We start from the raw sequence: 12,731 nt of genomic DNA, 5'->3' as shown, positions 1-12,731 counted from the left end.
CTATTCTATGATTCTATGATTGTGCCTTTACTAGTATTTGCAGTGGTTTAAATGTACAAAGTGGGCACCATGCTCTTGCTCCAGTCTGTTTAAAAAGAATCTGTTGGTTAAATGCTTTTTCTTTTAATGGGCAGAGTGCAAATCATAGCACCAACTGATATTGCTGGGCATTCAATCATAAAGCTTCTGTCCAGATGTTTGCAATCCTACAAAACAGAGTTGAAATCTTCCCTCTGGTTTCAAAGAGTTATTTTAGAGAAGGGAAAAAAAAACAAAAAAAAACCCAACCCTGATCTCTGAATTAGACTTCTTTGTTTGTTTTAACTTTGTTTGTTTTAAGGAGACATCACACTGTCTTGCTTACTTTAAATTCTTGGATAACTACTTGGACAGCAAAGTTCTGGTTTTGATCTCAGTTTTGGAATCTTGGTAGGAGTCTGTGCATGCCATGCTTGTGTGAACTCTGGTCCCTTCTCTTCTATTAAAAACTTCTCCCAAGGATGGCTAAATTAAAATGCTTCTTAAATAGCACAAGCATGTTAGAAACAGATTTTAGCAAATATGTGTTCTGAGAATAGCTCCAACAGGTGTAAACAGCCAGGGAGAGACAGAGTGCAGTTTTTTTCTGGCTTTGGCAAATACTCTGCAATCCTTCTACAATTGTGCAGTATTAATTCTCTGGCAGACTAAAATATTTTAATATTTTACTATTTTCTCCTGGTTTTTTCTTTCTATTTTTTTCTGTCTATCAGTGTTTCTTCCCTTATGCTTTTGGAAATGATTCCTTTTAAGTGAGACAACTCATACTGAGATACGTGTTACTTAAAACAATAGCTGTTTCAGCTGTTGGCATTTAACATCTGAAATCTTTATCTTGTTTTGCATGTAAGGAGACATAATAGGATTTCTACTAGACTTGCAGGAAAAGCAAATGATCTTCTATTTAAATGGAAACCAGCTTCCTGCTGAGAAGCAAGTATTTTCATCTTCTGTGTAAGTATGTGCTCATTTGGAAGGACAGTGACCTGCACAATAATTGTTTTAATTGTATGAAGTGTTTCCCATTTGAGATGTACATTCATATTTGCTTACTTGAAGCCATCACTAAGCAGGTTTCCCAACCGAAAGTTGCTTAGAAATCAGTGAGAAGGATATAATTTTACAAGTGGATTTCAGGGTCTAAAATAAATACTTTGAACTTTCCAAAGTAGATTTAACTCAATGTTTTCTACTGTCAAACTAGCACAGCACTGAAATAGAATGAGGCTGTAGCAAAGATGAACATATTTCTAGTAGTGCTTAAGGAATTTTTTTTATCTTGGGGGGGGGGGGGGGGAAGGGAAGGCAAGGCAAGGCAAGGCGCCTTAGTCCTGCAAGTGCTGAAGAATGTCTGCTTGCTTACTGCTGCTTGCTGAGTCCAGTTCCTGCAGTAGCATACTGAGTATTCATGGGAATGTGTCTCTTGGTATCATTACAGAAAGGTGTTAGGCTTATTTTGGCAGCTCTGTTAAAATTAACACATGGCAAACTCCTCTGACACTCATGGAAGAGTTCAGCCTTTTAGTTCTGAAAAGATAAGATGGTGTTATACTTGAGAAAGAAGCTTCTTGTGTAGCTTAACTAACCATTACATTACTATGTAAAGTAATACTACTGAGCTAATAATTTCATTCATGTTTTCTCCTTAAAATTAAGTTCAAGATTCAAGCAGAGTAGTTCAGTTTAAAGAGTTGCAGAGTATCTTGAATATTCAACTTGTAGATCTTCATGTGGACTATGTCATTTATATACTCAATAGATTCTGTTACTTGGTTAGAACTTAAGGTATTACTCAACTCTGGCCCTTTCAATAAATAAAACTGAAAGAGGTAATAGTCGTGGTGTTTTATACAAGGTGTCTGTGAAGAAGACAGCTGTCCTGAGGTAATCCTGCAAGGGTAAGAAGGAGCAGATAGTTGTTGTGCTCAGACCTGGATTCATCCCACACAAGTGTATGAGCATTGCAAGCTCTCCATGTTCCTGCCTGCTCAAATAAAGCAGAGGGGAGCAGTGGTTGTGGAGGTGTCCCTTGCAGCTGGTATTGCTCCACACAGCTCTGCTAAACAGCAGCTGTTTGGAAGAAAAATACATTTTTCCAGTGCTGTACGAGATATCTGAGGTGATCAGTGTAAAGAGGAACAGGCTGTAGACTGCTCAGATGGATGTATCTGCTTTTAGTGTAAGTGTGACTAATCCTAACTGTAGAGTAGGCAGCCCTTATTGGCTGACTCAGAGTAAATTCAGCTAAATACTGTTAGTAAATTCAAAAGCTGAGATCAAAATAAGGTGAACATGTGCAGCTGGAACTGGGTGTGTTAGAGGCTTTTCTTGCAATTAGCTGTAGAACTTCCTATTGAAGGGACTTGTCTCTTTGTTTCAGGGTATATTTTTGTCTGGTAATAGTAGTAACATCTGGAAATTTCTCCTATAGTTTAAGTTATTCTAAAATGTCTGTTCCTCATATTGCAGATCTGGCTTTTTTGCTGCAGCTAGTTTCATGTCCTATCAACAATGCGAGTTCAACTTTGGGGCAAAACCTTTCAAATACCCACCATCAATGAAATTTAGTACTTTTAATGATTATGCCTTTCTGACAGCAGAAGAGAAGATCATTTTGCCCAGGTAATCCTCCTGTCTAGTTGCAGTGTGTTTGCATATGGAGAAATAAAATTATTCACTTCCGAGTTGCAAAGTCTTTATGTTGTACATAGCAACATTAATCTAACAGGGTCACACCTCCATAAGTCTCCTTTAGAAAATACTCCAGTGCAACTTAATGAGTAGGTGTCCTGGGTTCAGCTGTAACAGTAATTTTTCTCCTTCTTAGTAGCTGGTGCAGTGATGTGTTTTTTACTTTAGCCTGAGAACAGTGCTGATAACACACCGATGTTTTTAGTTGTTGCTAAGTAATGCTTGCCCCAATAAAGGACCTTTGAGTTTCAAGCTCTGCCAGTGAGGAGGGGCACAAGAAGCCGGGAGGAAGCAGAGAAAGGACACCTGACCCAAAGTAGCCAAACTGGGTATTCCATCCCACAGCAAGTCATGCCTAGTATAGAAACTGGGGGGAGTCACCCAAAAGGCTCAGATTGCTACTCGGGTCAGTCTGAGTATAAGTCAGTGGGTGGTGAGCAATTCTGTTGAGCATCACTTGTGTTTAATGTTTTCTATTCCTTTTCCCCTTTTAGTTTTGTATTCTCTCCCCTTGTTATTTCCCCTTATCAATATTATTATTGGTGGTGGTAGTAGTAGTAGTGCGTTTGTATTATACCTTAGTTACTGGAATGTTCTTATCTCAACCTATGGGATTTACATTCTTTGGATTCTCCTACCCATCCCTCTGGGAGCAGGGGGGTGAAAGAATGGGGGGAAGTGAGCAAGGGGCAGTGTGGTTCTGAGTTACTAGCTGGGCTTAAACCATGACATCATACAATGCCACACACCCTGCCACTTATGACTGTCCAGCTTCAGGGGGATGGGGAGGAGAATCGAAAGAATGCAAATCCCTGTGGGGATCTTGTGATCACACGATAACAGCTATGTCTCCACCAAATAATAAGAAAGAAACACAAGCTTTCTTAGGTGTTGTGGGGTTCTGGAGAATGCACATCCCAAATTACATTCTGATTGTAAGCCCTCTCTGTCACATGACTTGGAAGAAAAATGATTTGAAATGTGGCACTGAGCAACAACAAGCCTTTGAACAAATTAAATGGGAGAAAGTGCATGCAGTAGCCCTGGGATGGACCAGTCCGAAGCAGGCAAGATGTGACAGATGTGCTTTACACCACAGCCATGGAAATTTTCCTACCTGGAGCCTCTGGCAGAAAGCTCCAGGGAGACTTGAGGTCAACCCCTAGGCCTTTGGAGTCAGGGATACAGAGGGTCTGAGACCAGCTATACTCCAACTGAAAAAGAGATACTGACAGCCTATGAAAGGTGTTGGAGCTGCTTCAGAAGTGATTGGCACTGAAGCACAGCTCCTCCTGGCAGCCCAGTTGCCTGTGCTGGGCTGGATGTTCAACAGCAGGGTCTCCTGTACGCATCATGCAACCGATGCTACATGGAGTAAGTCAGTTGCACTGATTACACAACAAGCTCAAATAGGAAATCCCAGTTGTCCAGGAATTCTGGAAGTCATCATGGACTGGCCAGAGGGCAGAGCTATTTGGAATGTCACCAGAGGAAGAGGTGATGCATGCTGAAGAGGCCCCACCATATAAGAAACTGTCAGCAAGTGAAAAGCAGTATGCCTTGTTTACTGATGGGTCCTGCAGTATTGTGAGAAAGCATCAGAGAGGGAAGGCAGATGTATGGAGTCCCCTAGGAGAAGCTGCAGAAACTGCTAAAGGAGAGGGTGAATCAAATCAGTTTGCAGAAGTGAAAGCCATCCAGCTGTCCTTGAACATTGCTGAATGAGAGAAGTGGCCAGTACTTTATCTCTCTACTGACTCATGGAAGGTGGCAAATGCCCTGTGGGGAGTGACTGCACCAATGGAAGCAGAGCAACTGGCAAGGCAGAGGTAAACCTATCTGGGCTGCTGCACTGTGGCAAGATATCGCTGCCCGGGTGCAGAACCTGGTGGTGAAGGTACACCACGTAGATGCCCATGTACCCAAGTGTCAGGCCACTGAGGAACACCAGAACAACCAACAAGTGAATAAAGCTGTTAAGATTGAAATGGCTCTGATGTATTTAGATTTGCAACATAAGGGTGAATTGTTTTTAGCCCAGTGGGCCCATGACATTTCAGGCCTTCAAGGCAGAGATGCAGCATGTAGATGGGCTCATGATTGAGGGGTGGACTTAACAATGGACACTATTGCTCAAGTTATTCAGGAGTGTGAAGCATGCTGCAGTTAAGCAAGCCAAGCTGTTAAAGCCTCTTTGGTATGGAGCATGGTGGCTGAAGTACAAATATGGGGAGGCCTGGCACGTTGACTATATCACACTCCCACTGGCCCTCAAAGGCTGCCACCATGTGCTTACCATGGTGGAAGCAACCACTGGATGGCTGGAAACATACACTGTGTCCCACTCCTCTGCCCGGAACACTATTCTGGTTCTTGAAAATGAAGTCTTATGACAAAATGGTACCCTAGAGAGAACTGTGTCAAGACAATGGACTCATTTCCAGAACAGCGTTATGGACACTTGGGCCAAAGAGCATGGCATTGAGTGGGTATATCATATCTCCTGCCATGCACCAGCCTCTGGGAAAAGCAAACTGTACAATGGGCTGTTAAAACCTACACTGAGAGCAATGGGTGGTGGGGCTTTCAGACACTGGGTACAAATTTAGAAAAAGCCACTTGGCTGGTCAACACGAGGGGATCTGCCAACAGGTCTGGCCCAGCCCAATAAGAACTTTAATGTACTGTAGAGGGGAACGAAGTTCCTGTGGTGCACATAAAGAATCTGCTGGGAGAGACAGTCTGGGTTATTCCTGATTCACATAAAGGCAAACCCACTCGTGAGATTGCTTTTGCTCAGGAACCCAGATATTCTTGGTCGGTAATGCGGGAAGATGGTTAAGTCTGGTGTGTACCTCAAGGGGATTTAATTGTGGGTGGGAAAACAGCCAGTGAACTCAGTTATGTGCTGTTGCCTGCTATATAACACTTCTGTAGCCCACCAGCTAGATGCCCATCTCTACCACTCTGGGCTATGGAAAGAAGTTATGTGCTGTCATGATCATCATCAGGGAATAGTCATGGGAAAAGCCAGCAGCTGTGGAACTGTCCTCAGGTCACTATAGACTGACCCTGACTTTCCTCTAATTACCCCAACAAAAAATAAACTTGGGTTAAATCAGATGAGTTTCACCAGTGGTGCCATCAGCAGGCAACAATACAACACTGCACACCATCTCTCCTGCCCTGAAAGACTGTTACAAGAGATGGAGCCTGACATCATCAACGGAGTTAATTCAGCAACTTTATAGGGATTGGTCCATGGACTAAAGAATGATATTTATCTCTTTGTGTGTGTGGGTCTATATATATATGAGTGACAAAAAGCCATGGTATATTTGAAAATATGGGATCTGAGCATGATGTGAGTGGTAAGGAATAAAGATCCTGTCCTGGGTTTAGCTGTAATAATTATTTTTCTCCTTTTTAGTAGCTGGTGCAGTGATGTGTTTTCAAGTTTAGTCTGAGAAGAATGCCGATAACACATGGCTGTTTTTAGTTGTTCTTAAGTAATGCTTGCCCCGATAAAGGACATCAGTCTCATGCTCTGCCAGTGAGGAGGGGCACAAGAAGCTGGGAAGAAGCAGAGACAGGTCATCTGACCCAAACTAGCCAAAGGGGTATTCCATCCCACAGCATGTCATGGCCAGTATAAAAATTGGGGTGAGTTACCCCAAAGGGGCAGATAGCTGCTTGGGTTGGGCTGGGTTTCGGTCAGCAGGTGGTGAGCAATTGCATTGTGCATCACTTGGGTTTATTGCATTTTGTTTTTCCTTTCCCCTTTTAGTTTTATATTCTCACCCTTTGTTATTTCCCTTATCAGTATTATTATTGGTGGTGATAGTAGTAGTTTTGTATTGTACCTTAGTTAATGGGCTGTTATTATCTCCACCCATGGGATTTACATTCTTTTGATTCTCCTCCCTCTGGGAGCAAGTGGCTGTTGGTTCTGAGTTACCAGCTGTGCCTAAACCATGACATTCCCCATTTGTGAATGACAGTGTTGACAAAGGTTATTCAGATTTGGAAGTACTTTCCCACCTAAACGTAAATCAAGCCAGGTAAGAACAGTTTTGGATTTTTTTTCCTTAACTTACCAAATTTCTGATAGGAATGAAAACTAATAACTTTTCTTGTTTGGGTCATTAGTAATGAAATAACTTATGGGAACACAAGCAACATACAAAGTATATAGTGTAATCTGGGATGTAGCATACCCCAGATTTGCCACTTGGATTAAAGCACAACAAAGTGGTGCTGATGTTTACGGATGAAAAATAAAGAAAACTGTTGCACCAAATGAAGTGTAGCTCACCCAGTTCCAACCCCCTGCCATGGCCAGGGTCTCCTTCCACTGGACCAGGCTGCTTCAAGCCCTGTTCAACCTGGCCTTGAATACTGCCAGGGGCATGCATGGGGCAGCCACAGCTTCCCTGAGCAATCTGTGCCAAGGCCTCACCACGATCACAGGGAAGGGCTTCTTCCTAAGATCTCATCTCAGTCTCCCCCCTGAAAGGTTAATGCCATTCCTCTGTGTCATGTCATAGAATCATAGAATAGTTAGGGTTGCAAAGGACATTCAGATTCATTTCCAAACCCCCTGCCATGGGCAGGGACACTTCACACTAAACCGTGTTACCCAAGGCTCTGTCCAACCTGGCCTTGAACACCGCTGGGGATGGAGCATTCACAACTTCTTTGGGCAACCCATTCCAGTGCCTCACCACCCTTACAGTAAAGAACTTCCTCCTTATATCCAATCTAAACTTCCCCTGTTTAAGTTTTAAACCATTACCCCTTGTCCTATCACTACAGTCCCTAATGAAGAGTCCCTCACCCGCATCCCTGTAGGCCCCCTTCAGATACTGGATGGCTGCTATGAGGTCTCCATGCAGCCTTCTCTTCTCCAGGCTGAACAGCCCCAACTTGCTCAGCCTGTCTTCCTACGGGAGGTGCTCCAGTCCCCTGATCATCCTCGTGGCCCTCCTCTGGACTTGTTCCAACAGTTCCATGTCTTTTTTATGTTGAGGACACGAGAACTACACACAATACTCCAAGTGAGGTCTGAGTGCAGAGTAGAGGGGCAGGATCACCACCTTTGACCTGTTGGTCACGCTCCTCTTGATGCAGCCCAGGATACGATTGGCTTTCTGGGCTGAGCGCACACTGCCAGCTCATGTTAAGATTCTCCTCAACCAACACCCCCAAGTCCTTCTCTGCAGGACTGCACTGAATCTCTTCTCTGCCCAACCTGTAGCTGTGCCTGGGATTGCTCCCACCCAGGTGTAGGACCTTGCACTTGGCATGGTTAAACTTCATAATGTTGGCATCAGCCCACCTCACAAGCGTGTCAAGGTCCCTTGGGATGGCATCCCTTCCAAGGTATCATCCAAACCACACAGCTTGGTGTCATTTGCAAACTTGCTGAGGGCACACTCAATCCCACTGTCCAATGTCACTGACAAAAATGTTGAGCCAGACTGATCCCAGTACCGATCCCTGAGGGACACCACTTTTTGCTGGTCTCCAGATGGACATTGAGCCATTGACCACAATTCTTTCCATGTGGCCATCCAGCCAGTTCTTTATCCACCAAGTGGTCCACCTATCAAATTGATGTCTCTCCAATTTAGAGACAAGGATGTCATGCAGGACAGTGTCGAGTGCTTTGCACAAATCCGGGTAGATGATGTCAACTGCTCTACTCCTGTCCATCAGTTCCATAGCCCCATCATAGAAGGCCACCAAATTGGTCAGGCAGGATTTCCCCTTAGTGAAGCCATGCTGGCTATCACCAGGCACCTTGTTTTTCATGTGCTTTAGCATGCCTCCCTTGAGAATCTGCTCCAAGATTTTGCCAGGCACAGAGGTGAGACTGACTGGTCTGTAATTCCCCAGGTCATCCATTTCCCCTTCTTGAAAATGGGGGTTATATTACCCTTTTTCCAGTCATTGGGAACTTCACTTGAGTGCCATGATTTTAACAAGGCCCTTTGAACAAGGGCCGTGTCCCTACAGACCCTTCTTCAAAGCCCCTCTCCAGGTTTCTTGTAGCCTCTTTAGTCACTGAAAGTCGCTCTCAGGTCTCCCTGGAGCCTTCTCCAGGCTGAACAAGCCCAGCTCTCAGCCTTTCTTCAGAGTAGAGGTGCTGATGATCAGATGTGATTGCTGTTGATGTCATTCTGGCACTGTTCTTGCAGTGTTTAAGCATTAGCTGAGAGTTGTTGTTTGACTTTGCTAAAAGGTGTGGAGAGAAACTGGGGGAAACTTTTTCTGTTGATGCCTGATGGGAGAAAGTTTGCCTCCTGTGGCAGAGCCTGTTTACTATGTGATAGCACTGAAAGACTCCATTCAAGGTGGGACACTTGTTCTGTGTTTTAAAAAACATCATCCCTGCCTTATGGCCTGAACTGTTTGGAAACTATAAACCAATCCTAAGTTAATACATAGCATTGATCTTAAAAGGGATAGGAAAAACAGCAAGGGTCTGAGTGGACCCTAGTTATCCATCACAGGACCTAAAATGAACTCCTGTAGAGTTTTGCTGAATTTAATGTGTCCAGCATTGGGTCATAGTCTGGGCTAGGCACTCCCCTTGCCATTGAACAGTTTAGATGTGTAATGTGTTTTCCACATCTGAACTGTCTTATTTCATCAAATAGGGGATTCTTTTACTCAACCCTGGGCTGTTGGTTTTATTTTTAATTTCTTTTAAACTAAACTGTGTTACAGCATTGTAGGGTTTCTGAATTTTGTCAGTGCAAGTGTTTGTGTGGTTTACTTGTGGATTTTTTCACAACTCTTAAAAGTACACAGATACTAAAGAACAATTTATTTGAAGTGTTCTGCTGTGGGGGCTACAAAAATTACAATCTGACACCCTCTTTGTCCCTTTCCGACAGACCAGAATAGGGAGTTGAAGACTGTTTTGAACATCTCTGGGTGTGTTAAGCCTTTTTTTGGGGACATTATGATCAATGTTTATTCATAGTAGTGTTGAGTAGCACAGGCAAGTATTGCATTGGTCTTGATGCAACAGTTGGAATAGGTGTGAATCTATTGTTTTGAGTCAGACTAACGGGGGGATGTCTTCTCCTTCAGACACAGGCGCCTGGCTTTGTTGAAGCAAGTGAGTATCCGAGAGAACTGTTGTACTCTTTGCTGTGATGAGGTAGCAGACACAGAACTTGGACCGTGCGGACACAGGTAAAACTTTAAAAACAACCCAAAACCAAAGAAAAGAGGGAAAATGTGCATTTGACATTCAGCTTAGGTGAGATCAGATGCAGTCCTTGCTTATCTTGACTGACTCCCAAGTATAAAGGAAATAACCCCTCCTCTTCCAGATGTAACAGAGGTTAAGCATAGCATTCCCACTGTTCACCTCACTATAGAACTGAGATTTAATCCTTAATTGTGTGTGTCTTGGGTTGGGGAAGTACTGCAGCTACATACATATGCTACCCCTGGGCTACTGAGTCTTTATTCCCTAGTATCAAAGGTTTATTTAGAACCCTAGAATGGTTTGGGTTAGAAGGGACCTTAAAGCTCATCTAGTTCCAGCCCCCCTGCCATGGGCAGGGATACCTTCCACTAGATCAGTGCTTGTTTAGGACTGGTGCTGTGAAATCCAGATCACATGAAGAGAACAGAAAATTCATTATATGCTCAAATACTAATTAAATGTTTAACAAATGGATTGTCTCAAATTCCTCTAAAAGCTAAAAATGGGACAGCAATATAATACCATAATAGTACTTTCCTGCCTTTAAGGAGTCTACTAGGAAATTAATCCAACTAAATCCAGTTCCTTAGTATTTTTAGATCACTCATGGAAGCAGTTTTGCCATGGGTCTGGATGCTGGAAAGTTAAAGAGGAGAGAGGTGTCCACAATAAGTGGCAACAGCTCCCCACAGGGCACTGGGACAGCTGTTCTCCAAACCCAGTGTCCAGATGAACAAAGTGTAATCCTGACCAATGGCACTGGGTCTGTAAGATGCTGAGCAGCAGAAGCTCCTCTCAAAGCCTGTGGATCCACAACACCTGATTTGCAATTCCTAATCTCCACACTGAAAGACTTGGGTGTTCCTAGCAGGGTAACTAAACTGTTTAGTGCTTGGAGTTTTTCTTTCTTGTTTTGTTGAGTTTTTCACACTGTAAATGCAGCCTTTAACTGATTTTTCTTCTCCTGCAGTGACCTGTGTATGGAGTGTGCCTTGCAGCTGGAGACCTGCCCTTTGTGTCGACAGGAGATACAAACCCGAGTCAGACAGGTCTCTCACATTTCCTGACACATACGGAGAAATACCAGACTTGTTTTCAATGAACTACAGCCAATGCTGAAAGGGGAAAGAATCTCCAACCAATCTTTATGCACATAGAACCATAGCCACCACCAGATTTCATGCTAATCTGTTATCTGTTAGTCTTAAAAATGAAATCTTTAATGAACTATTTCGAGTTACCAGCAATGGGAACTGGTTTCAAGAATAAGGAGAGCTAGTAGTTCAGTGCACTATGGCTGTTGGTTCCTCCAAGCAAGACCATAGGAGACTGTCTCTCTTCTTCCCCTTTCCTTCTTGCCCGTCACAAGTGCTGAAAAATTTTGCACTGGAAGTACACATACAATGCATTTTAGAAAAGAAAAGCAAATAAGTATCTCCTAAACCAGGGCTGTTTTGTCTTGTGCTCAAGTTTTTGGGAGAAGTCAGTACTAAAAAGAGAATTCCAATGTTTTTCTGTTCAATGTAGCCTCCTGCTGGTCAGAGACCCTATTTTCCAACAGTGGATATTAAACTGCTCAAAGAATTAATCCGTACACAGACTAATTTGAAAAGTCAGTGTGGAGACCAGAGAGAAACTCACATGTTTTAATAACCTTTTGATTCCAAAGAATGTTCTGATATGTCTTTAAATGTTAAAAGATTTGTGGTATTTTCAAGTTTCTGATGCTTTTAACTTCAGTACCCACATTTTTTTGTGAGGATATAGTTTTCAGGAGGTATTCTTAACTAATTATAACATTGGACTGGGATTAATTTCATATTCTGGGTGTTTTTTAAAGTATCATCAAACATCTCTTTTTAATCAGTGTTGGTTTTGAAAGTTTTATTCACTTTGGAAATATTGTGCTATCTTAAAAGACTGGAAGAGAACTTGGGGCCAGTTTATTAAAAAAAAAAGTTATTTGGACAGCAAGTTTGGTCTTATTCTGTAAGTCTTTTAAAAATGCACCTTGCTTGCCACATGTCAGCCCTGCTCTGAGAACATCTGGGGCCACACTTCATGTTTTTGGTTAGGGATCATCCACTGGGAATCTCTGCTCCACTTCAGTTACACACTTGTGACATTTGTATGTGTCATGGTTTAAGCCCAGCTGGTAAGTCAGAACTATGCAGCTTCTCGCTCACTCCCCCACCTTCTTCCCCCCTGCTCTTGGAGAGATGGGGAGGAGAACTGAAAGCTTGTAAATCCTACTCTTTCTTTCTACTAACCTAAATAGGAGCAGAGAGGTCTACACACAGGTCCCAGAATCAAGCTCTTTAAGAGTAACTCTTTCACCTGCTGCCTTTGCTAATGCAAGGGTGCTGAATGTCATCCAGAGATACACGTTTAAAAAAAAAAAAAGTGTTTCTCTTGAACCCCTGGAGTACAATGTGTGAATTAAGACAGTTCTGTCCATCATTTTTCTTGTTGACTTTTTTCCAAATATGGACTGAATCCCAAACTGGTTAGCCTTTTTGCTAAAATGAGAATTCTCTTCTGCCTTGAATACCTGTTTTGATTAGTCAGACTGCCAAATCTGTGCTGCAAGGACCTAATTTCCTTGCTGACTGTATTTTATGAGGTTTTGCTATAATCCACGTTTCCAGTCAGGGCTGAGTCCCTCCCTGTTTGCTGCTGAATGAGTAAATGTAAACACCATTATTGCCATGTAGATAGTAGAATTTCAGAACCTCTTGAAATTAAGTTTTGTCAATGCTTCCAAATGCAATGATTG

At 42.9% G+C, this 12,731-nt stretch overlaps 1 protein-coding gene across 7 annotated transcripts in view; it reads left to right on the top strand.

Annotated features, from left to right (window-relative positions):
• The window catches only part of LOC117438240 (RING finger and SPRY domain-containing protein 1), a 62,920-nt gene extending 50,995 nt beyond the window's left edge, over positions 1–11,925 (top strand). For all 7 annotated transcript variants that reach the window (XM_034073747.1, XM_034073752.1, XM_034073746.1 and 4 more), the window contains 4 exons: positions 891–993; positions 2,509–2,661; positions 9,832–9,936; positions 10,926–11,925. In XM_034073747.1, the coding sequence (XP_033929638.1) occupies positions 891–993; positions 2,509–2,661; positions 9,832–9,936; positions 10,926–11,022 (458 nt within the window). In that variant the 3' untranslated portion in view covers positions 11,023–11,925. The remainder of the gene's footprint in view (positions 1–890; positions 994–2,508; positions 2,662–9,831; positions 9,937–10,925) is intronic.
• Positions 11,926–12,731: the final 806 nt, after the last annotated feature.

Source organism: Melopsittacus undulatus (assembly GCF_012275295.1).
Source record: "Melopsittacus undulatus isolate bMelUnd1 chromosome W unlocalized genomic scaffold, bMelUnd1.mat.Z SUPER_W_unloc_3, whole genome shotgun sequence".
NCBI classification, from domain to species: Eukaryota; Metazoa; Chordata; class Aves; order Psittaciformes; family Psittaculidae; genus Melopsittacus; species Melopsittacus undulatus.
The sequence above is the reverse complement of the archived record's forward strand: the minus strand, read 5'-3'. Positions and strand labels throughout refer to the sequence as shown.